Genomic DNA, 25,223 nt, shown 5'->3' on the forward strand with positions numbered 1-25,223 from the left:
ATGTATTCTGGTGAAGACTTACCAAACACCCGGTTGACTGTACAAAGTTAGATCTGGGCGTGATAATACACCAGCAGCCGTATCAAACACTGCATATACTCCATCCATTTCTGCTGCAATGATGTCGATCCGCTTTTCTGCTTCAGAATCCACGCGATTATTATACTCGTATGTATATCGTTCTGAATAAGACATATCATACATCACTGAGTCTGGTAAGCCTTATTAACAACACAAAACAAAACTCAGAAATAGTCAATAGGACGCACGGCTCGACACTACCGTGCGATATCACGTCGCATATGCAACTGATAGCAGTTTCCAGATCAATTGTCCGTGACAACTTTTCGTATCACCCGTCCTTGCTGCTCTCAACATGGCGACCTTAGGAGCTCCGAAAAGTATCTCCCCATTGATTCGAGTTAGTGTTGCTAGTGCATTTTACTTTGTCGTATTACATTATAAATAAGTTATTGAGAAGAAGAATGTCATTTTGACCTGTAGTATGTATTTTTTCAACTCGGTCGTGATAGCCTATGTGCAAATGATATGGCATAAGATACTTGCCCTCGGCTTCTGTGCATTGCCGGCAATATAAAAAGCACATTTACACCTAGAAGGTCCTCTTATAAGACCACTGCAGGACTTTACCTGTCGTGGATCATGAGGAAAATAAGAGTACACACTTTTTTACATTTTTCAAATATTAGTGAACTGTCATACCAAATGCTGTATGTCTTGCAGTATTCCAGAGTAGCCTTGAGTTGAGCATAAACCTGAAAAAATTATAAATTTCCCTTTGATATTTTCAGTTTGGCAGATATGCTGCACTGATAACAGGCGTCATATATGGCAGCTCAAGACTCAGTAAGTACTGACATTAGTGACAATTTAATTTGGTTTTGATTCATTATATCTCTCTGTGACCACAAAATGTCCCCTTACTATGTCAAACATGTCTTTCAGTGTCCTTTTTCCCTTTTTCAATTTCAGTGTTTTATAGAGTGTTTTTTCAGCTGATTAGACTACTGGATGCAGTTTCCCTCAAAATTTTACTATCACTATCAGTCATTACTACACCATGTGACATAGTAGGATTCAAATATTAGGAATATATAACTGTAAAATATTGGTTTCACCATGATAAGTAATAGCTTAGATAAAGAATCCAGTCTATAGTAATATATACCCATCTCTCACAGGCATCCTATTCAAAAAGGTATAAGTTCAGCTACATAGTTTAAAAGTTTAAAAGATGTTTCTAGATAAATCCAAGCCTAAGGTATCAAAAACTCATCTCTCGGACACACCAAGGTTATGTCTTCATAGTTTAAGAAATTGCCTTATCTATATTATGAAGTATACCTGTCATCACCTATACTAAAATACAATTAACATTAAGCTAACACTTCAGTTTGGGCTCATTACGATTTAGCCCTGTGCAAGTAGTGTCTATTGTAGTACCATAATCTTCAACAGTAAATGTGTCAACAAGATTAGTGCCAGTTCATTTAGGATTAGCAGGATTAAATACTCCCGTCTGTCTGGTCATTTCATTTATTGTAGGCACACCCCATTTTGTATCGTCAGTGAATCATAATCTTTTCATTGTTTCAATTTCAAATAAATAGTTTGAAAATGAAAATGTTAGGCAGTAGTTTAGACTCCCCAGCACAGGTTAGCTCTAACCCTCAGCTCAGATGGTTGCACTGACTCTCTGTGGCCACCCCAGCTGTGTGTAAGACATTGTAATTCTGTTCATGTAAATAAACTGTAATTAGCTTCTTGTGTATTTGGAACTATATAATCTACATAATCAGCATATTTTTGTTGCCTTGAAAGCAGACCAAGGGATTTGATTGGCTGTCATTTTCTGGTTTTCTTTCAGGAATTTGTGTGTATGCAAATTGATTGCTATGAGGCATTTGTGTAGCTGATGACAGCTAAGTTTGGCAATCTGTACATAAGGTACATATAGCAAAGACTGATAATTTGTGGTAAACATTAATGCAAAATGAACTTAACCTTATTTCAACTGGTTAAAATCTTGTATACATAGTGTAAATTTGAAGCAAGTGATAACACTTTGCTTATGAACTTATGCACTATGACAATCTAAATCGCACCCTGTAATGTGTCTTCGAGTCTAATGGTTAAAGTCAGTTATATGAATACTTGTTTCAAGTTCAAATCAGCTAACTGCCACAAAGATGTAATCCAGAATGTATTTTGCAAGTGAGTTTGTGTATAACTGTTGCATGTGTTATGCAGTGTACTTATCACTGTAAATTATATGACTGTTTGTATTGCATTCAGATTGTCTGATGTGGTGATCTAGTGTGTATATGAGCGTGTTTTGTGTTCAGATCGATTGACAGCCAAGGAGGTGGTGATCCAGGAACAGGAGGACAAGCTCAGGGTTATCCGGGAAGCCAAACTCAAGGAGGAGAAAATCCAGGCTGAGAAAGGTGAGTTCATGATGTATTAGTTCGCTCGTCACGCCAAATACCCGGGTTCGATTCCCCACATGGGCACATTGTGTGAAGCCCATTTCTGGTGACCCCTTTCGTGATATTGCTGGAATATTGCTAAAAGCGGTGTAAAACTCACTCACTCATGATGTATTATAACACTTAGGCAAAATCTTTCTTGTTTGAAAAATATTTTAGTTTTTGAAGCTTCTACAATCATACCTTGAATTTGATCATTGTGTTACAAGCCAATGCAGCAAGAAGTGTAAAACTTGTGTCTTTTCCTATATGTAGTTTAGGGTGTATGTATGGTATGTAAGTATCAGACATTGTGTCTTTGTGTATGTGATAGAAGCTGTTACTTATTCTGCTGCATCTATTGTTTCAGTGGAGATGGCCATGTTAGCCAAGGAGGCGGGAATAAAACAAAGCTAGTGACATTAGACCTGTTGGAAGTGTTAGATGTGTGAACTTAAAATGATTTCATTGTTTTTGAGGTATGAATGTATATAGGAACTGAGAATAAACATTCTGAAAGACGGTGTGTTTTTTATCCTTACAACTATTAACATAATTGCTCTAGATTCAAAAAGATAATGCACATGGCACTACATCTTATAGCAAGTGTTTTTGTTTCACATAGCAGGGCCAACCATTCACATTTGACCATTGAGAGTGATGAGGGAGTATGTTTTGTTTGAAAAAGTTAATTTGGCCACATCCTTTTCAGTGTAATAATTGAATCGGTATCAGACAATCCAGGGATTGACAATCCAAGCAATAATGTATGTCATTTACTGAAATACAATTACCCATGTGGTCAGGGTACAATGCCATGTAGTTGACCATCATGGTTTGGGGGACAATGAATGATATGTAATTGACCATGACATGGATGCAATGAAACACATGGCCATCACATCAGTATACATTGAGACATAATCACAAGCAGGTACATTGCTACCATCATGTCTGGTACTTTGACACCCATTTGACCTTGGAATTTGGCTACGATGACCCCTACTTGACCATGGCATTGGGCTACTATGACACCCATTTGACCATTTCATTAAAGGATAGCGACATACAGATTGATCATGAGGTTTGGGTAGAGTGAAGCCCAGTTTACCATGAGGTTTGGGTAGCGTGAAGCCCCGTTTACCATGAGGTTTGGGTACAGTGAAGCCCAGTTTACCATGAGGTTTCGGTAGAGTGAAGCCCAGTTTACCGTGAGGTTTGGGTACAGTGAAGCCCAGTTTACAATGAGGTTTGGGAAGTGTGAAGCCCAGTTTACAATGAGGTTTGGGTAGAGTGAAGCCCAGTTTACCATGAGGTTTGGGTACAGTGAAGCCCACTTTACCATGAGGTTTGGGTAGCGCGACGCCACGTTTACAATGAGGTTTCGCCAGAGTGAAGCCAAGTTTACCATGAGGTTTGGGTAGAGTGAAGCCACGTTTACCATGAGGTTTGGGTACAGTGAAGCCCAGTTTACCATGAAGTTTGGGCACAATGAAGCCCAGTTTACCATGAGGTTTGGGTAGAGTGAAGCCCAGTTTACCACGAGGATTGGGGACAGTGAAGGTAAGTTTACCATGAGGTTTGGGTAGAGTGAAGCCCAGTTTCCCATGAGGTTTGGGTAGAGTGAAGCCCAGTTTACCACGAGGTTTGGGTAGCGTGAAGCCCAGTTTACCATGAGGTTTGGGTTACGTGAAGCCAAGTTTACCGTGAGGTTTGGGTAGAGTGAAGCCCAGTTTACCATGAGGATTGGGGACAGTGAAGCCAAGTTTACCATGAGGTTTGGGTAGAGTAAACCCCAGTTTACCATGAGGTTTAGGTAGAGTGAAGCCCAGTTTACCATGAGGTTTGGGTAGAGTGAAGCCCACTTTACCATGAGGTTTGGGTAGAGTGAAGCCCCATTTACCCTGAGGTTTGGGTAGCATGAAGCCCAGTTTACAATGAGGTTTGGGGACAGTGAAGCCTAGTTTACCCTGAGGTTTGAGTAGAGTGAAGCCCAGTTTACCGTGAGGTTTGGGTAGAGTGAAGCCCAGTTTACCATGAGGTTTGGGGACAGTGAAGCCCCGTTTACCATGAGGTTTGGGTAGAGTGAAGCCAGGTTTACCGTGAGGTTTGGGGACAGTTAAGCCCCGTTTACCACGAGGTTTTGGTAGAGTGAAGCCCAATTTACGATGAGGTTTGGGTAGAGTGAAGCCCAGTTTACCATGAGGTTTGGGGACAGTGAAGCCCAGTTTACGATGAGGTTTGGGGACGGTGAAGCCCCGTTTACCACGAGGTTTGGGTAGAGTGAAGCCCACTTTACCATAAGGTTTGGGGACAGTGAAGCCCAGTTTACCGTGAGGTTTGGGTAGAGTGAAGCCCACTTTACCATGAGGTTTGGGTAGAGTGAAGCCCCATTTACCCTGAGGTTTGGGTAGCATGAAGCCCAGTTTACAATGAGGTTTGGGGACAGTGAAGCCTAGTTTACCAAGAGGTTTGAGTAGAGTGAAGCCCAGTTTACCATGAGGTTTGGGGACAGTGAAGCCTAGTTTACCAAGAGGTTTGGGTAGAGTGAAGCCCAGTTTACCATGAGGTTTGAGTAGAGTGAAGCCCAGTTTACCGTGAGGTTTGGGGACACTTAAGCCCCTTTTACCTGCAGGTTTGGGCAGAGTGAAGCCCAATTTGCCATGAGGTTTGGGTAGAGTGAAGCCCAGTTTACCACGAGGTTTGGGGACAGTGAAGCCCAGTTTACCATGAGGTTTGGGGACAGTGAAGCCCAGTTTACCATGAGGTTTGGGGAGAGTGAAGCCCAGTTTACCATGAGGTTTGGGTAGAGTGAAGCCCAGTTTGCCATGAGGTTTGGGTAGAGTGAAGCCCAGTTTACCATGAGGTTTGGGTAGAGTGAAGCCCAGTTTACCATGAGGTTTGGGTACAGTGAAGCCCAGTTTACCACGAGGTTTGGGGACAGTGAAGCCTAGTTTACCATGAGAGGTTTGGGGACAGTGAAGCCCAGTTTACCATGAGGTTTGGGGAGAGTGAAGCCCAGTTTACCCTGAGGTTTGGTAGTGTGAAGCCCAGTTTACCATGAGGATTGGGGACAGTGAAGCCAAGTTTACCATGAGGTTTGGGTAGAGAGTGACCCAGTTTACCATGAGGTTTAGGGTAGAGTGAAGCCCAGTTTACCGTGAGGTTTGGGTACAGTGAAGCCCAGTTTACGATGAGGTTTGAGTAGAGTGAAGCCCAGTTTACCATGAGGGTTTGGGTAGAGTGAAGCCCAGTTTACCATGAGGTTTGGGTACAGTGAAGCCCACTTTACCGTGAGGTTTGGGTACAGTGAAGCCCAGTTTACGATGAGGTTTGGGTAGAGTGAAGCCCAGTTTACCACGAGGTTTGGTGACAGTGAAGCCCAGTTTACCATGAGGTTTGGGTAGAGTGAAGCCCAGTTTACCGTGAGGTTTGGGTAGATTGAAGCCCAGTTTACCATGAGGTTTTGGGTAGAGTGAAGCCCAGTTTACCATGAGGTTTGGCACAGTGAAGCCCACTTTACCGTGAGGTTTGGGTACAGTGAAGCCCAGTTTACGATGAGGTTTGGGTAGAGTGAAGCCCAGTTTACCACGAGGTTTGGGGACAGTGAAGCCCAGTTTACCATGAGGTTTGGGTAGAGTGAAGCCCAGTTTACCGTGAGGTTTGGGTAGATTGTAGCCCAGTTTACCATGAGGTTTGGGTAGAGTGAAGCCCAGTTTACCATGAGGTTTGGGTAGAGTGAAGCCCAGTTTACCATGAGGTTTGGGTAGAGTGAAGCCCAGTTTACCATGAGGTTTGGGTAGAGTGAAGCCCAGTTTACCATGAGGTTTGGGTACAGTGAAGCCCAGTTTACCGTGAGGTTTGGGTACAGTGAAGCCCAGTTTACCATGAGGTTTGGGTAGTGTGAAGCCCAGTTTACCATGAGGTTTGGGTAGAGTCGACCCAGTTCACCCTGAGGTTTGGGTAGCGTGAAGCCCAGTTTACCATGAGGTTTGGGGACAGTGAAGCCCAGTTTACCCTGAGGTTTGGGTAGAGTGAAGCCCAGTTTACCATGAGGTTTGGGTAGAGTGAAGCCCAGTTTACCCTGAGGTTTGGGTAGTGTGAAGCCCAGTTTACCATGAGGATTGGGGACAGTGAAGCCAAGTTTACCATGAGGTTTGGGTAGAGGAAATCCCAGTTTACCATGAGGTTTAGGTAGAGTGAAGCCCAGTTTACCGTGAGGTTTGGGTACAGTGAAGCCCAGTTTACGATGAGGTTTGAGTAGAGTGAAGCCCAGTTTACCATGAGGTTTGGGTAGAGTGAAGCCCAGTTTACCATGAGGTTTGGGTACAGTGAAGCCCACTTTACCGTGAGGTTTGGGTACAGTGAAGCCCAGTTTACGATGAGGTTTGGGTAGAGTGAAGCCCAGTTTACCACGAGGTTTGGTGACAGTGAAGCCCAGTTTACCATGAGGTTTGGGTAGAGTGAAGCCCAGTTTACCGTGAGGTTTGGGTAGATTGTAGCCCAGTTTACCACGAGGTTTGGGTAGAGTGAAGCCCAGTTTACCATGAGGTTTGGGTAGAGTGAAGCCCAGTTTACCATGAGGTTTGGGTAGAGTGAAGCCCAGTTTACCATGAGGTTTGGGTAGAGTGAAGCCCAGTTTACCATGAGGTTTGGGTACAGTGAAGCCCAGTTTACCATGAGGTTTGGGTAGTGTGAAGCCCAGCTTTACTCATGAGGTTTGGGTAGTGTGAAGCCCAGTTTACCATGAGGTTTGGGTAGAGTCGACCCAGTTCACCCCTGAGGTTTGGGTAGCGTGAAGCCCAGCTTACCCTGAGGTTTGGGTAGAGTGAAGCCCAGTTTACCATGAGGTTTGGGTAGAGTGAAGCCCAGTTTACCCTGAGGTTTGGGTAGTGTGTGAGCCCAGTTTACCATGAGGATTGGGGACAGTGAAGCCAAGTTTACCATGAGGTTTGGGTAGAGGAAATCCCAGTTTACCATGAGGTTTAGGTAGAGTGAAGCCCAGTTTACCGTGAGGTTTGGGTACAGTGAAGCCCAGTTTACAGATGAGGTTTGAGTAGAGTGAAGCCCAGTTTACCATGAGGTTTGGGTAGAGTGAAGCCCAGTTTACCATGAGGTTTGGGTACAGTGAAGCCCACTTTACCGTGAGGTTTGGGTACAGTGAAGCCCAGTTTACACGATGAGGTTTGGGTAGAGTGGAAGCCCAGTTTACCACGAGGTTTGGTGACAGTGAAGCCCAGCTTACTCATGAGGTTTGGGTAGAGTGAAGCCCAGCTTACCGTGAGGTTTGGGTAGCCCAGCTTTACCATGAGGTTTGGGTAGAGTGAAGCCCAGTTTACCATGAGGTTTGGGTAGAGTGAAGCCCAGTTTACCATGAGGTTTGGGTAGAGTGAAGCCCAGTTTACCATGAGGTTTGGGTAGAGTGAAGCCCAGTTTACCATGAGGTTTGGGTACAGTGAAGCCCAGTTTACCATGAGGTTTGGGTAGTGTGAAGCCCAGTTTACCATGAGGTTTGGGTAGAGTCGACCCAGTTCACCCTGAGGTTTGGGTAGCGTGAAGCCCAGTTTACCATGAGGTTTGGGGACAGTGAAGCCCAGTTTACCCTGAGGTTTGGGTAGAGTGAAGCCCAGCTTACCATGAGGTTTGGGTAGAGTGAAGCCCAGTTTACCCCTGAGGTTTGGGTAGTGTGAAGCCCAGCTTACCATGAGGGATTGGGGACAGTGAAGCCAAGCTTACCATGAGGTTTGGGTAGAGGAAACCCAGTTTACCATGAGGTTTAGGTAGAGTGAAGCCCAGTTTACCATGAGGTTTGGGTAGAGTGAAGCCCACTTTACCATGAGGTTTGGGTAGAGTGAAGCCCCATTTTACCCTTGAGGTTTGAGTAGAGTGAAGCCCAGTTTACCGTGAGGTTTGGGGACAGTTAAGCCCAGTTTACCGCATGAGGTTTTGGTAGAGTGAAGCCCAGTTTACCATGAGGTTTTGAGTGGCCCAGCGACGCCCGTGTTTACAATGAGGGTTTCTGCCAGAGTGAAGCCAAGTTTACCATGAGGTTTGGGTAGAGTGAAGCCACGTTTACCATGAGGTTTGGGTACAGTGAAGTCCAGTTTACCATGAAGTTTGGGCACAATGAAGCCCAGTTTACCATGAGGTTTTGGTAGAGTGAAGCCCAGTTTACCCTGAGGTTTGGGTAGAGTGAAGCCCAGTTTACCATGAGGTTTGGGTAGAGTGAAGCCCAGTTTACCATGAGGTTTGGGTAGTGTGAAGCCCAGTTTACCATGAGGATTGGGGACAGTGAAGCCCAGTTTACCCTGAGGTTTGGGTAGTGTGAAGCCCAGTTTACCATGAGGATTGGGGACAGTGAAGCCAAGTTTACCATGAGGTTTGGGTAGAGGAAATCCCAGTTTACCATGAGGTTTAGGTAGAGTGAAGCCCAGTTTACCATGAGGTTTGGGTAGAGTGAAGCCCACTTTACCATGAGGTTTGGGTAGAGTGAAGCCCCATTTACCCTGAGGTTTGAGTAGAGTGAAGCCCAGTTTACCGTGAGGTTTGGGGACAGTTAAGCCCAGTTTACCGCGAGGTTTTGGTAGAGTGAAGCCCAGTTTACCATGAGGTTTGGGTAGCGCGACGCCCCGTTTACAATGAGGTTTCGCCAGAGTGAAGCCAAGTTTACCATGAGGTTTGGGTAGAGTGAAGCCACGTTTACCATGAGGTTTGGGTACAGTGAAGTCCAGTTTACCATGAAGTTTGGGCACAATGAAGCCCAGTTTACCATGAGGTTTTGGTAGAGTGAAGCCCAGTTTACCCTGAGGTTTGGGTAGAGTGAAGCCCAGTTTACCATGAGGTTTGGGTAGAGTGAAGCCCAGTTTACCATGAGGTTTGGGTAGTGTGAAGCCCAGTTTACCATGAGGATTGGGGACAGTGAAGCCCAGTTTACCATGAGGTTTGGGTAGAGTAAAGCCCAGTTTACCATGAGGTTTAGGTAGAGTGAAGCCCAGTTTACCATGAGGTTTGGGTAGAGTGAAGCCCACTTTACCATGAGGTTTGGGTAGAGTGAAGCCCCATTTACCCTGAGGTTTGGGTAGCATGAAGCCCAGTTTACAATGAGGTTTGGGGACAGTGAAGCCTAGTTTACCAAGAGGTTTGAGTAGAGTGAAGCCCAGTTTACCGTGAGGTTTGGGGACAGTTAAGCCCAGTTTACCACGAGGTTTTGGTAGAGTGAAGCCCAGTTTACCATGAGGTTTGGGTAGCGCGACGCCCCGTTTACAATGAGGTTTCGCCAGAGTGAAGCCAAGTTTACCATGAGGTTTGGGTAGCGTGAAGCCCAGCTTACCATGAGGTTTGGGTTACGTGAAGCCAAGTTTACCACGAGGTTTGGGTAGAATGAAGCCCAGTTTACCATGAGGATTGGGGACAGTGAAGCCAAGTTTACGATGAGGTTTGGGTAGAGTGAATCCCAGTTTACCATGAGGTTTAGGTAGAGTGAAGCCCAGTTTACCATGAGGTTTGGGTAGAGTGAAGCCCACTTTACCATGAGGTTTGGGTAGAGTGAAGCCCCATTTACCCTGAGGTTTGGGTAGCATGAAGCCCAGTTTACAATGAGGTTTGGGGACAGTGAAGCCTAGTTTACCCTGAGGTTTGAGTAGAGTGAAGCCCAGTTTACCGTGAGGTTTGGGGACAGTTAAGCCCCGTTTACCACGAGGTTTTGGTAGAGTGAAGCCCAGTTTACCATGAGGTTTGGGTAGAGTGAAGCCCAGTTTACCACGAGGTTTGGGGACAGTGAAGCCCAGTTTACCATGAGGTTTGGGGAAAGTGAAGCCCCGTTTACCATGAGGTTTGGGTAGAGTGAAGCCAGGTTTACCATGAGGTTTGGGGACAGTTAAGCCCCGTTTACCACGAGGTTTTGGTAGAGTGAAGCCCAATTTACGATGAGGTTTGGGTAGAGTGAAGCCCAGTTTACCATGAGGTTTGGGTACAGTGAAGTCCAGTTTACCATGAGGTTTGGGTAGTGTGAAGCCCAGTTTACCCTGAGGTTTGGGTAGAGTGGAGCCCAGTTTACCATGAGGTTTGGGTAGCGTGAAGCCCAGTTTACCATGAGGTTTGGGGACAGTGAAGCCCAGTTTACCCTGAGGTTTGGGTAGAGTGAAGCCCACTTTACCATGAGGTTTGGGTAGCGTGAAGCCCAGTTTACCCTGAGGTTTGGGTAGTGTGAAGCCCAGTTTACCATGAGGTTTGGGTACAGTGAAGCCCAGTTTACCGTGAGGTTTGGGTACAGTAAAGCCCAGTTTACCGTGAGGTTTGGGTACAGTGAAGCCCACTTTACCATGAGGTTTGGGTAATGTGAAGCCCAGTTTACCATGAGGTTTGGGTAGAGTGAAGCCCAGTTTACCATGAGGTTTGGGTAGATTGTAGCCCATTTTACCATGAGGTTTGGGTACAGTGAATCCCAGTTTACCGTGAGGTTTGGGGAGAGTGAAGCCCAGTTTACCATGAGGTTTGGGTACAGTCTGAACGCCCATCCACTTGGTTGCCACTAGACAAGCATTAGCTGCTGGGGACTGCCCCATGCCAGAAGTCTCAGGTGATTAGCTGAGATGTAATGGAGTTGTTGTTTTATAATTCATTCTGCTAAATGTCTTGACGCCATTGCCAAAAACCTGAAATCAGTTTTGGCTTATGATAGGCAGGCAAGTTCACGACAGAAAACCTGTTTTCTCAAGTGTGCATGTGTGAACAAAAGTGGAGATGGACCCCTACGGCATTGGAAATGTTAACAAAACTTGAATTAAATTTCAAACATTGAATACCAAATTCTGCTACTTACAAATATTTGTCTCTTCAGGATGAATGTTTGTTTACCTTCATTCCTCATAAGTTATGTGCCTGTCAGATTAAGAGAGTCAGACATTATTACAATCACTATATACTATGGTATTTATATACTATGTATCAAAATGTACTCTTGTCAGTATTGAATATTGATCGACCTGTAAATACATGTAGGCAATATACTAATCATGCTTAACTGGCTCAACAGGTGTAAATAATCAGTTTATCTTGTTTTTGAGGATATGTTTTGCTGAGTATCATATCCATTTTTCGATTTTGAATGGAACTGAATATCAGTTGATGCATTGTCCTTCGGTACTGAGGGCTTCTGCTCACTGCAGTAGCTCCCGTGTTTTAATCTATAGGTGGGCGGTGGTTAAAGCGTTCGCTCGTCACATCGAAACCCCAGGTCGATTCCCCACATGGATACAATGTTTGAAGCCCATTTCTGGTGTCCCCCGCCGTGATATCCCTGGAATATTGCTTAAAGCGGCGTAAAAGTAAATTCATTTATCTATAGATCTGTTGTCTCTGTATGATAAGGTACTCCAGGGAAGCAGTATGGCCCTGTTCAGTGTCTTGGCTCTTTACGTCCTTGTGTTTAATACCATGGTTTGTTCGTGCTGGTCCTCACTCACTCATTCACTCAGCCTAGTGGTTAAAGCGTTCGCTCGTCACGCCGAAGACCTGGGTTCTATTCCCCATATGGGTACAATGTGTGAAGCCCATTTCTGGTGTCCCCCGCCGTGATGTTGCTGGAATATTACTAAAAGCGGCGTAAAACCCAACTCACTCACAATTCTATAACGAAGGAAATCGTTATGATGGACGGCCCCAATGCAGGTGTGCCTTGTTCAGTGTGTGATACAAACTACACTCTGATATGCTAATTCCTTGACCTGCTCTCTTCAATATTCGTGTATTTTTTGAAGCGATGACATTTGGAAATGTCAGGTTCCCAAGTGACCGGTAATCTACACGGTAAGTGACGCCCGGTGTTGTCAACCCTCGCCGGAAACCAGGATCACCTAGCTATAAGTGACCGTGTCGCTCTCCAGTGCTTGTGGAGGACGGTCCGGTAAAGCATGGCGACTCTCCTGTGTGTGGTTCTGGTCTTGGCCATGATGAACTTTGGATATGGTACGTATTGCGTGTTGTTTAAACAGACTATTTCACGGTTAAGCAAGATAGCGCAGACAGAATTCGTGCATGCTGCCATTACCGGATAGCTCTCCTTTCTGTTGTCTGACAGAAAATAGATACCCCATGTCTGTCGTTGAAGGCTGTTCTGGGGCAAGTAAACTGAAACAAAACTGATATTTCTTGGCGAATATAAATTTACCTGGATCTATTTATTTTCCGAGAGAGAAAAATATACAATGTTAATAGAAAGCGTGAGAAATGTTTTCACTGGCTATTATTTCTGTTAATCATAAAAAATAACATTGCATTTGCTGTTGAATGTGTGTAATGAAGTAGTAAGGCTGTTTTGGAATGTGTGAGTTCCGATCAGTTTAGAACAATGAAGTAATAAGGTTGTTTTGGAATATGTGAGTTCCGATCAGTTTAGAACAATGAAGTAATAAGGTTGTTTTGGAATATGTGAGTTCCGATCAGTTTAGAACAATGAAGTAATAAGGTTGTTTTGAAATATGTGAGTTCCGATCAGTTCAGAACAATGAAGTAATAAGGTTGTTTTGGAATATGTGAGTTCCGATCAGTTCAGAACAATGAAGTAATAAGGTTGTTTTGGAATGTGTTAGTTCCTATCAGTTTAGAACAATGAAGTAGTAAGGTTGTTTTGGAATATGTGAGTTCCTATCAGTTTAGAACAATGAAGTAATAAGGTTGTTTTGGAATATGTGAGTTCCTATCAGTTTAGAACAATGAAGTAATAAGGTTGTTTTGGAATATGTGAGTTCCGATCAGTTTAGAACAATGAAGTAATAAGGTTGTTTGGAATATGTGAGTTCCTATCAGTTCAGAACAATGAAGTAATAAGGTTGTTTTGGAATGTGTGAGTTCCGATCAGTTTACAGCAATGAAGTAATAAGGTTGTTTTGGAATATGTGAGTTCCGATCAGTTTAGAACAATGAAGTAATAAGGTTGTTTTGGAATATGTGAGTTCCTATCAGTTTAGAACAATGAAGTAGTAAGGCTGTTTTGGAATGTGTGAGTTCCTATCAGTTCAGAACAATGAAGTATTAAGGCTGTTTTGGAATATGTGAGTTCCTATCAGTTTAGAACAATGAAGTAATAAGGTTGTTTTGGAATGTGTGAGTTCCTATCAGTTTAGAACAATGAAGAAATAAGGTTGTTTTGGAATATGTGAGTTCCTATCAGTTCAGAACAATGAAGTAGTAAGGTTGTGTTCCGATCAGTTCAGAACAATGAAGTAGTAAGGCTGTTTTGGAATGTGTGAGTTCCTATCAGTTCAGAACAATGAAGTAGTAAGATTGTTTTGGAATATGTGAGTTCCGATCACTTTAGAACAATGAAGTAATAAGGCTGTTTTGGAATATGTGAGTTCCGATCAGTTTAGAACAATGAAGTAATAAGGCTGTTTTGGAATATGTGAGTTCCGATCAGTTTAGAACAATGAAGTAATAAGACGATTTGTTATGTACTTCTTACAGTATGGTTGTTGCTGCACACCAGTGCACCTTAACTGAATATGTCAAGTGTATATTGATTTTTGGGCGTGCTGTAAGTTGACGTCATGAAGAAGTTCTATCTATATGTTTTACCTGGCTTCACGAACAGGTTCTATATATCTCTATGCCATCTAAAGAAACATCGTTTGCACTTAGATTCCCTAGCCAAATGAAGGTTAGCCAGAGTGCGATCGATAATGTTCTGTTTACGAACCAACAACTGAAAGTTATATGGAAACATCCAATAGTTGTTACAGCTCTGAAACTTGACTGATTTACTGCATTAACGTCGTTCCAAATTTCCGCCCTCATATTTGCAATCCTCGGTATACTTTATCCTGTAGGTCTGATGGGTACTGAACTATTATGTCAAGACGTATTGGGTGATGAAAACGTGTTTAATATTTGCATGATCAGGTCGTAACATTTTCCACAAAGTTAAGGTGACGTAACTCACACATTTTCAGGAATCAAACTGTATGTCAAGCACTCCAGTTAGAATATACAAATCAAATACTAGTACATGCGTATGCCAGACGTAACATTGCCAGCTGCAGTAAAACTTTACACAATACACACTCGTTGCCAAAGAGATAGTCACACATATAATTATCTCAAACCGACAACCCAAGCATATCTTTAACATAAAACCACCTGTGAAGATCCGGGTTAGAACTGGACTCCGGCAACCGATTGTTGTCGTAAGAGGTGACTAACGGCATCAGATGGTCAGGCTTGCAGTGTTGGTTGATGCATGTCATCATGATGCGTATCATAATTGCACAGGTCGATACTCATGATGTCATACACATGTTTATCTGGCCCTCTAATGGAATATACCGGAATATACCAGAACATACCAGAATATACCAGAAGTATTCCTGAGTGTGGCGGTAAACAACAAACAAAGAGACATTTCTTTGATTGGCATTCTAGAAGTTGGGTAGATGGAGGATGAGGACAATTTTTATGGATATACAACTTCTTTATTCTGTATAGGCGACGTTTCGACATAGATTATAATGTCGTTGTCAAGCAAGTGATTAGAATCTATGTCGAAATGTCGCCTATACAGAATAAAAAAGTTGTATATCCATAAAAATAGTCCTCATCAAACAAAGAGACAAACATAAAACAACACATAGCTTTAATATTCGGTAAATCATATCCCTATATTATAACCTTTAAAGATGACACTATGTCAGCTGTACATTATCCGATTGTCTCATAATAATAAGAGGAAACTTAACTTCATCACCGGAAGTAATGCATCTCCAAACGGATGGACAGCTAACGTCAGCACTTATTCCCACGCTGTTGGCGAGCAGAGTTGACTTAATTTTCTAAAGGCCACACAGAGTATCATCGCAGCGGAGTCCGTCAGTGTCTTTTTCATCACACAGCGATGCATTGCAAAATAGCTGCTGTCTAGAAAATCAGAACTGGCGGTAAAACAATCTACCTGATGTTTAGATCGTATGTTTCATGAATGTTATTTGTATAGCAGAGACAGTGAAAACTGTGTCACGCATTACAGAAATTACTACAACTATCCTGTACTAGGTATCTCTGTTTCAAAAGACGAATGAAGATGAATGAATGAAGACCAGGGGACTATCATATTTTCTTGTGGTCGTAGAGCCGTGGAAAATGCATTTTGCTTTTTGGTGGAGAAGATACAACAGAAAAAATCTCATGAGCCAAAACGTTAAGATAGTTCTCTTTTATAACGTCTTTTAAAACAAACCAGACAAATAACATATAGCATTATCCTTACAGAGCGTTTTATGTTATTGCAGTCATTGCAAGAATCGTTCCTTGATGTATTGCTATGGTTATCATGTTGCGATTAGGAGACTGTTTCAGGCAGCTCTAAGTTTAAAATGGTCACACAAACTATCATTCGCACCTTCAAACTGTTGACTGATGGCCTCCCAAACCCTGTGTCCCGGTCTTTATCATTACAGTGAGGTGAATCAATAATGTGTAGGCAGGGATGATTCTTGACCTCTAATATCTAACTTCACCCTTCAGTGCCTCACCTCGGAATCCCCCATCATCTAACTTCACCCTTCAGTGCCTCACCCCGGAATCCCCCATCATCAAACTTCACTCTTCAGTGCCTCACCCCGGAATCCCCCATCATCTAACTTCACCCTTCAGTGCCTCACCCCGGAATCCCCCATCATCTAACTTCACTCTTCAGTGCCTCACCCCTCGGAATCCCCATCATCAAACTTCACCCTTCAGTGCCTCACCTCGGAATCCCCCATCATCAAACTTCACTCTTCAGTGCCTCACCCCGGAATCCCCCATCATCAAACTTCACTCTTCAGTGCCTCACCTCGGAATCCCCCATCATCTAACTTCACCCTTCAGTGCCTCACCTCAGGAATCCCCATCATCAAAACTTCACCCTTTCAGTGCCTCACCTCCGGAATCCCCCATCATCAAACTTCACCCTTCAGTGCCTCACCTCGGAATCCCCCATCATCTAACTTCACCCTTCAGTGCCTCACCTCACCCCATCATCTATCCCCTTCATCATCTAATCTTCACATCTAACTTCACCCTTCAGTGCCTCACCTCGGAATCCCCATCATCTAACTTCACCCTTCAGTGCCTCACCTCGGAATCCCCCATCATCTAACATCTCACCACCCCTTCAGTGCCTCACCCCAGGAATCCCCCATCATCTAACTTCACCCTTCAGTGCCTCACCTCCCCATCGGAATCCCCCATCATCTAACTTCACCCTTTCAGTGCCTCACCCTGAATCCCCCATCATCTAACTTCACCCTTCAGTGCCTCACCCTGAATCCCCATCATCTAACTTCACCCTTCAGTGCCTCACCCCGGAATCCCCCATCATCTAACTTCACCCTTCAGTGCCTCACCTCGGAATCCCCCATCATCTAACTTCACCCTTCAGTGCCTCACCTCGGAATCCCCCATCATCTAACTTCACCCTTCAGTGCCTCACCCTCGGAATCCCCATCATCTAACTTCACTCTTCAGGTGCCTCACCCCGGAATCCCACCCTATCATCTAACTTCACCCTTCAGTGCCTCACCCCGAATCCCCATCATCTAACTTCACCCTTCAGTGCCTCACCTCGGAATCCCCCATCATCTAACTTCACCCTTCAGTGCCTCACCTCGAATCCCCATCATCTAACTTCACTCTTCAGTGCCTCACCCCTGAATCCCCATCATCTAACTTCACCTTTCAGTGCCTCACCCCGGAATCCCCCATCATCTAACTTCACCCTTCAGTGCCTCACCCCCCCATCATCCAAACCCATCATCTAACTTCACCCTTCAGTGCCTCACCCCCTGAATCCCCATCATCTAACTTCACTCTTTTCAGTGCCTCACCCCGGAATGCCCCATCATCTAACTTCACCCTTCAGTGCCTCACCCCCGGAATCCCCATCATCTAATCTTCACCCTTCAGTGCCTCACCTCGGAATCCCCCATCATCTAACTTCACCCTTCAGTGCCTCACCCCGGAATCCCCCATCATCTAACTTCACCCTTCAGTGCCTCACCCCGGAATCCCCCATCATCTAACTTCACCCTTCAGTGCCTCACCCCGGAATCCCCCATCATCTAACTTCACCCTTCAGTGCCTCACCCCGGAATCCCCCATCATCTAACTTCACCCTTCAGTGCCTCACCCCTGAATCCCCATCATCTAACTTCACCCTTCAGTGCCTCACCCCTGGAATCCCCCATCATCTAACTTCACCCCTTCAGTGCCTCACCCACCTCGAATCCCCATCATCTAACTTCACCCTTCAGTGCCTCACCCCGGAATCCCCCATCATCTAACTTCACCCTTCAGTGCCTCACCCAGGAATCCCCCATCATCTAACTTCACCCTTCAGTGCCTCACCCCGGAATCCCCCATCATCTAACTTCACCCTTCAGTGCCTCACCCCGGAATCCCCCATCACCAGATAAAAGCATTGAAAGCAAGATTTGTCCAAACTACGGTTCTTCTTGAAAAGTGACGTCACTTTTAGGGCAGCAAGTTTGAAAACTCACTTTTAGAGCTAATCGCATTGCAGTGTTTCGGCTTCAAAGTCGCTCTAATTGTTTTGTAGGATCCTCTGATTCCTAGATGTTGGAGTCTGCTCCTGAATTTTATCAGGTGGTAGATGTCAATAATCGACCTGCTTCACCAAGCGTTTTGCAGTCTACGGAAACCAGCACTCCATAATGCACTGTTATAAGACGCCTTAAACCCCTCACTACTTAGAGCATAGAACAGCATACTGAACACTTTGCTCGGCACGTTAGAGTCGACGAGGGAGGGAAATTTAACGTCTGTAACATATTTTAATTTTTAACACAGGTAGGATGAAGAAATAAAATACAAATGCCTACTTATGTCTAGTCTCATTCATGAAAAATGGACTAATACCTTTCAGCATCTGCTGAGCCTGTGCTTGACGATACACCCGTGACTGTGACGGCCGAAGCGGGGACGGTAGCCACATTGCCCTGCCCCCTGACGTCCAAGGGAAGCTACCGGGTAAATTATGCATGCAACAGTGGATTGGGAGGTTTTAAGTGAATGTATGTAATCACGTGAAAAATAGGTAACTTAATGGACAACATCGTGTCCGTGATAGTTTCTATGGGCGTGTATCATGTATGTATTAATGTGGAACAACAAAGAAGTGTACATATCCTGAATAAAAGCAGAAACTACATCTCCAAAATCAAAAGCAAATACCGAAGTCCGTTGTCAGTCTCCCTTAAGTCAGATCGTTGTGCTCGTTTCCAAATAACAATGATAACAATGAGGACCTGCACTCACGGATCACGTCAGACCGACCTTTCTTCCGACCAGTCAGAGTGAGTGAGAGAGTTAAGTTTTACGCCACATTCAGCGTATGGCGGCGGTCTGTAAATAATCGAGTCTGGACCAGACAATCCAGTGATCAACATCATGAGCATCGATGTACGCAACTGGGATACGATGACATGTGTCAATCAAGTCAACGGGCCTGACCACCCAATCCCGTTAGTCGTCTCTTACGACAAGCATGGGTTACTGAAGATCAGTTCTAACCCGGATCTTCACGGGTGTCCGACCAATCAGAACGTCGCTTAACAGGCCAGGAAACTGGCAGTCATACTGTGGTTTAAGTTATACAACTTCGAACAGGTTAAAACGGGGTACTCAGGAAGACAGTTACCGGCTGAACGACGACTCCATCAAACTCATCGTCTACCTTTGACTTCAGGGGGATACACAGTCTGTCTCACAGTCCCTGAACCACATTATTTCCCCTACTGCCAAGCCCTCTCTGCAGTGCTAAAGCCCTAAATAAAGCGAGGCTAGATTTGCTCAGTCTCAGGGTCTGTTAACATCTGCAAGAAAACTAACTCACTTTAGGGTGTCGGGTTACAAAGTAAACATATCTAACTACCATGGCTGGCCAGACCAACATCCTCACCAGTGGTCTGGAATCTTGCTTTACACTTCCATCTGTCAACTCTTAATTAACAAGCACATTGGGTGACCTGAAGATATAGTGGAGACCTTGTGTACAGTTTCTGGTCTTGAAGAGACAAATCAAGCAAAATCTCGGGGAAAGGCTCCTCTTGAAGTTGAATGTTATGTTGTAAAAAGTATTGTTTCATTGCCTGAAATAGCAGCCCAATTGTTAATGTGAATTGTAGTAATTAAAACAAGGATGATTTTTTTATTCCTGGTATAGAATTATGGTGTGAAACTGTTGTGTTTTGAGTATCTCACTTTATCTAATTGCTCAACAGTAAAACTCAGTGTCAACATATGACAGGGACCTATTTGTGCACAGGTTCAATCTGTTCGATTTAATCAAGGCATTACTATCGCACCTTTGTTCATATGCTAGGATTTGTTTCAGAAACAGAACTTCACAAAACAAATGAAGCAACAGTAACTGTTGTCTCCTAACTCGTAGCACTCATGAAGAGTGAGTGAGTTTGGTTTTACACGCATTCAGCAATATTCCATGTATGGCGGCGGTCTGTAAATAATCGAGTCTGGATCAGACAATTCAGTGATCAACAGCATGAGCATCAATCTACGCAATTGGGATATGATGACATGTGTCAACCAAGTCAGCGAGTCTGACCATCCGACACCGTTAGTCGCCTACTCATGAAGAACCAAATTGAAATGGCACAGCATCTCGGAATTAAATCTGTTTACCTTAGTGATGTGATTGAGGCATGCAAGGTGAAATCTAGGGAGGATCATCTAGTATGTAGAAATGTCCAGAACATCTTCAAGCATAAGACAGACGCTGGTCTTTACACTTCCATTGAACAGTTTGTTTCAAAAAAGGGGTTTATCTATATCCTCTTCGCATATTATACAAATGGAAACTTTTGAATTTTGAGATAAGTTCGAATTCATAGATCTTGCACCTTGGTCATCTAGTCTCCAAGTGACATTGTGGGCTGCAAGTTTCCAAACTGTAAAATGTTAGGCAGTAGGGGGGCTTGACTGGCCCACATGAGGTGATGACAGCATTGAGATGGACAGGGCTTAACACGAGGGCCAATAAATATGCCTTTCACTTGTAGCGTTACCTGATGGTTGTATGATGTGACTTCTAATTGGTAATGACCCCAGCACGTGTAGTCCCAATGCAGATGTTCTTAGTCTCTGAATCTCTGGTCTCCCTGGGGCTCCTTTTCAATTTAAATGGGCTTGTTTGTTGCTATCAACATTCTATATATTCAGAGACTAAGCATTAGTCTTGGGGATACACATCTCAACCGATGAGGCTTTGGATAGAGGGATGTGGAATCTCGGCCATCGAGCAGACAATCAAGTGCTCTTTTTTGTTTCGTTAACAAATTTTGAATTCAGAAAATATTATTCAAAATACTTTTGAAAGCTTATTCTTGAATGAAAGTGGACAGTGGCAGATAGCTGGGGAAAGCATCTCAGTCACTGGTTTGTCTGGTCTAGACGGGTATTTACAGCTGTGACACAGGGACACAGATCGCAGTACCAAACAGGCGTGCATTCCCTTCACTTATACAGACACATTGACTAAACAGCCTGTTCATGTAATACACATGTTCCACGCTTCAGGTTGTGTGGAGGGACCCGTCATCTACCTGCTTGACTAAATAATCTGTTCATGTAATATACATGTTCCACGCTTCAGGTTGTGTGGAGGGACCCGTCATCTACCTGCTTGACTAAACAATCTGTTCATGTAATACACATGTTCCACGCTTTAGGTTGTGTGGAGGGACCCGTCATCTACCTGCTTGACTAAATAATCTGTTCATGTAATACACATGTTCCACGCTTTAGGTTGTGTGGAGGGACCCGTCATCTACCTGCTTGACTAAACAACCTGTTCATGTAATACACATGTTTCACGCTTTAGGTTGTGTGGAGGGACCCGTCATCTACCTGCTTGACTAAACAATCTGTTCATGTAATACACATGTTCCACGCTTTAGGTTGTGTGGAGGGACCCGTCATCTACCTGCTTGACTAAATAATCTGTTCATGTAATACACATGTTCCACGCTTCAGGTTATGTGGAGGGACCCGTCATCTACCTGCTTGACTAAACAATCTGTTCATGTAATACACATGTTCCACGCTTCAGGTTGTGTGGAGGGACCCGTCATCTACCTGCTTGACTAAACAATCTGTTCATGTAATACACATGTTCCACGCTTTAGGTTGTGTGGAGGGACCCGTCATCTACCTGCTTGACTAAACAATCTGTTCATGTAATACACATGTTCCACGCTTTAGGTTGTGTGGAGGGACCCGTCATCTACCTGCTTGACTAAATAATCTGTTCATGTAATACACATGTTCCACGCTTCAGGTTGTGTGGAGGGACCCGTCATCTACCTGCTTGACTAAACAATCTGTTCATGTAATACACATGTTCCACGCTTTAGGTTGTGTGGAGGGACCCGTCATCTACCTGCTTGACTAAACAACCTGTTCATGTAATACACATGTTTCACGCTTCAGGTTGTGTGGAGGGACCCGTCATCTACCTGCTTGACTAAACAATCTGTTCATGTAATACACATGTTCCACGCTTCAGGTTGTGTGGAGGGACCCGTCATCTACCTGCTTGACTAAACAATCTGTTCATGTAATACACATGTTCCACGCTTCAGGTTGTGTGGAGGGACCCGTCATCTACCTGCTTGACTAAACAATCTGTTCATGTAATACACATGTTTCACGCTTCAGGTTGTGTGGAGGGACCCGTCATCTACCTGCTTGACTAAACAATCTGTTCATGTAATACACATGTTCCACGCTTTAGGTTGTGTGGAGGGACCCGTCATCTACCTGCTTGACTAAACAATCTGTTCATGTAATACACATGTTCCACGCTTCAGGTTGTGTGGAGGGACCCGTCATCTACCTGCTTGACTAAACAATCTGTTCATGTAATACACATGTTCCACGCTTCAGGTTGTGTGGAGGGACCCGTCATCAACCTGCTTGACTAAACAATCTGTTCATGTAATACACATGTTCCACGCTTCAGGTTGTGTGGAGGGACCCGTCATCTACCTGCTTGACTAAACAATCTGTTCATGTAATATACATGTTCCATGCTTCAGGTTGTGTGGAGGGACCCGTCATCTACCTGCTTGACTAAACAATCTGTTCATGTAATACACATGTTCCACGCTTCAGGTTGTGTGGAGGGACCCGTCATCTACCTGGTTGACGTTCGACAGTAAAGTCCTCGTCAAAGGCTCCCGTCTCAGTATACACCAGTCTCAGGCCTCACGGTGGGATCTTCGTATAGACTGGGTCAGGCAGTCAGACCAGGGTACTTACACATGTGTTGTCAACACCCACCCAATGATGACGAAAACAGTCAGTCTCGTTGTAGCAGGTAAGCATGACACTCAGTGTTGTCTATAGATAGGCATGTTTGTGATGTGGTACTGCACGATTCTCAAACTTTGATGAAACTTCGAACCGTCAACGTCAAAGAATACTCAGTCTTGATTATCTGTCGAAATAGATTTTATTGGGCGTAAAGGAAAAATGTGATGAAATAATAGGAACTGACAAGCGAATGTTAGAGGTGACACGAGTATTTAGTAGCTTTAAAGGTAGTCATGTCGTACCCTACCGGTAGCTCCACCAACTCACACAGTTAGCATTTCAGAGCAAGTGCGAGTCCAATGCCACACTCACCAACACTCCTGACAATCCCGTGTGGGCTAAACAATCCAATGTGAGACGATACTGTCGATAGCACATTTACTGAACATGTACAAACACTTGAATTAAAAGCATTTTCTGGGAAAAGCTTACATTTGGTATATAGGCATATTATTTTTGCGCAAAAGAAATGTTGATCATTTTTATAAAACTATCAATCACTTTGTCGATACAGGTTAGAACAGTCCACCCACGACCGTCACTGTACACGTACACGTACAGAAGAGAACTAGGATTCCGACTGAAAGACTAACGCAACTCATATGAGGTGCGGAGCGGCGGAACCACTCCAGGGTGCGCGTTGTCGTCATCTAGAGACAGTACGAAAACTATTCAACAGGAGGTTGTCCCAAAACTATATCTGAACTGTCATCGGCACTATGTATATTGTTCTCATAATAAACAATAAACTTTGTGAATGTATTTTAACTGGAATATATAAACAAGGGTTACTGTGTTATTTGTTATTTCCCCTCTTACGATGAACACCATGACTGCATATGGTATGGTCTATGTGTTTATGCAAGTTGCAACATCTGTATAAGTTAACTGACATCTGAAGTTTTATGAGAAAACAGCATGTGAAATGCTGGACGTCCTCGCTGAGAACATCTCTGTGAATTGTGTCTCCATGGGCACTCTATAGTGCTGCTTCCTGATCTCTGTATTTATATAGACAAATAGGAACTCGGCTCAGGCTCGATAAATCAAAACAAGGGGATATGACTTAGACGTTTAACTTCAGCTTTAACCGAGCTGTTACACCGATGATCGGATATGTTTAAAAAGGTTAAATAGCCAAATCTAAACCAGACAAGTAGGAGACCAGTTAGACCGCCTCATATGTTTCAAAATGTTTCGTGGTGGACACGATGAGGGCATTTTGCCGGATCAAAGACAGACAACTGATGTAATTCCCAATGTTGACTTGTGTATCATTTTCACATTTCTTTTTGGGTGTTGTTCAAGTCAGCAATTGGCCATTTGCACGATTTTATGACGGGTACCACCGGTGGACAAGATACCCACAGTGGGTATGTCACCTGTCGACAGTGTCTCATAACTAGAATACGTCAGTTAAAACGAATACCCAGTCCTGACTATCCGCGGAGCATGGTGATCTACTCGCATACCTTATGTCAGGTTTCTGCTGGGTACGAATTGTTTGTTGATTAATTTATTACTATTCGTTTATCATTATGATATAAATGTTATTGTATTAAATAAACCAACCAATTCAAGTTGGGGTGGTCATGTACCTATGTGTTGAGGTTAGGGTAAACTCTTATACCTGGTGAACTCTTATACCTAGTGAACACTTATACCTGGTGAACACTTATACCTAGTGAACATATATACCTGGTGAACATATATACCTGGTGAATACATATACTTGATGAACTCTTATACCTGATGAACTTTACCTGGTGAACTCTTATACCTGATGAAGTTTACCTGGTGAACTATTATACCTCTGCTATGTTAGCTATAACTTAGTAAGAGCCCTCAACTGTCGCCGACCATAGTCCATGTTGACATATTGACATAAGATTTACATATATCACAGTGGAGTTCGAGACTGGCTCGGCACCACAACGACAAACGGATGTAGCGTTTTTTTCAATGTGACCGTCTCCTGACTCTATCATTGAGACGTTAAGATTTCATTGTATATGAATATACCCCGTTTGTAGCTGTTGTCGTACAAACCTGCAGGTAATCGCGTGCAACAAATTGACTGACGCAGAACCCAACACAGGGCAACTATAGGACGACCCTCAAGGTCGGAGTAACGGTCACACTCAACTGTGACCCACTAGACTTTGAACATTGTGCGTATTACGTATATCCTGCAACAGCTGTGTGGTAATTCATATGTTAAGGAATACCAAACCTCGAGCGTCTGTACAGGCTGGTACACACCTGTATAATGTAGTACTTTCAGGACCAAAACATTTATGATTACGGAAATAAATTAGTTAAACCCCTCTTTAACCACAGGGGAGTAAT

At 43.9% G+C, this 25,223-nt stretch overlaps 2 protein-coding genes across 2 annotated transcripts; both read left to right on the top strand.

Annotated features, from left to right (window-relative positions):
* Positions 1-289: 289 nt before the first annotated feature.
* LOC124258305 (ATP synthase subunit e, mitochondrial-like) lies at positions 290-3,011 on the top strand. Its single transcript, XM_046692381.1, has 4 exons — positions 290-421; positions 813-867; positions 2,367-2,468; positions 2,860-3,011. The coding sequence occupies exons 1-4, from the start codon at positions 377-379 to the stop codon at positions 2,904-2,906; spliced, it is 249 nt and encodes an 82-aa protein (XP_046548337.1). The 5' UTR covers positions 290-376; the 3' UTR covers positions 2,907-3,011.
* Positions 3,012-12,342: 9,331 nt separating this feature from the next.
* LOC124258354 lies at positions 12,343-23,661 on the top strand. Its single transcript, XM_046692444.1, has 4 exons — positions 12,343-12,455; positions 18,406-18,509; positions 22,674-22,878; positions 23,389-23,661. Exons 1-4 carry the CDS (start codon positions 12,401-12,403, stop codon positions 23,391-23,393), a joined length of 369 nt encoding a protein of 122 aa, XP_046548400.1. The 5' UTR covers positions 12,343-12,400; the 3' UTR covers positions 23,394-23,661.
* The last annotated feature ends 1,562 nt before the right edge of the window (positions 23,662-25,223 follow it).

This window comes from Haliotis rubra, unplaced genomic scaffold, assembly GCF_003918875.1.
Source record: "Haliotis rubra isolate DU_JTF1 unplaced genomic scaffold, ASM391887v1 Scf69, whole genome shotgun sequence".
Taxonomy (NCBI): Eukaryota; Metazoa; Mollusca; class Gastropoda; order Lepetellida; family Haliotidae; genus Haliotis; species Haliotis rubra.

Bases quoted from the DNA above. Each gene is read 5' to 3' on its own strand.
- LOC124258305 (XM_046692381.1), top strand. From the start codon at position 377: ATGGCGACCTTAGGAGCTCCGAAAAGTATCTCCCCATTGATTCGA. The intron at 422-812 runs GTTAGTGTTGCT...TGATATTTTCAG, and splicing joins GTATCTCCCCATTGATTCGA to TTTGGCAGATATGCTGCACT. The intron at 868-2,366 runs GTAAGTACTGAC...TTTTGTGTTCAG, and splicing joins ATATGGCAGCTCAAGACTCA to ATCGATTGACAGCCAAGGAG.
- LOC124258354 (XM_046692444.1), top strand. From the start codon at position 12,401: ATGGCGACTCTCCTGTGTGTGGTTCTGGTCTTGGCCATGATGAACTTT. The intron at 12,456-18,405 runs GTACGTATTGCG...AATACCTTTCAG, and splicing joins CATGATGAACTTTGGATATG to CATCTGCTGAGCCTGTGCTT. The intron at 18,510-22,673 runs GTAAATTATGCA...TCCACGCTTCAG, and splicing joins CGTCCAAGGGAAGCTACCGG to GTTGTGTGGAGGGACCCGTC.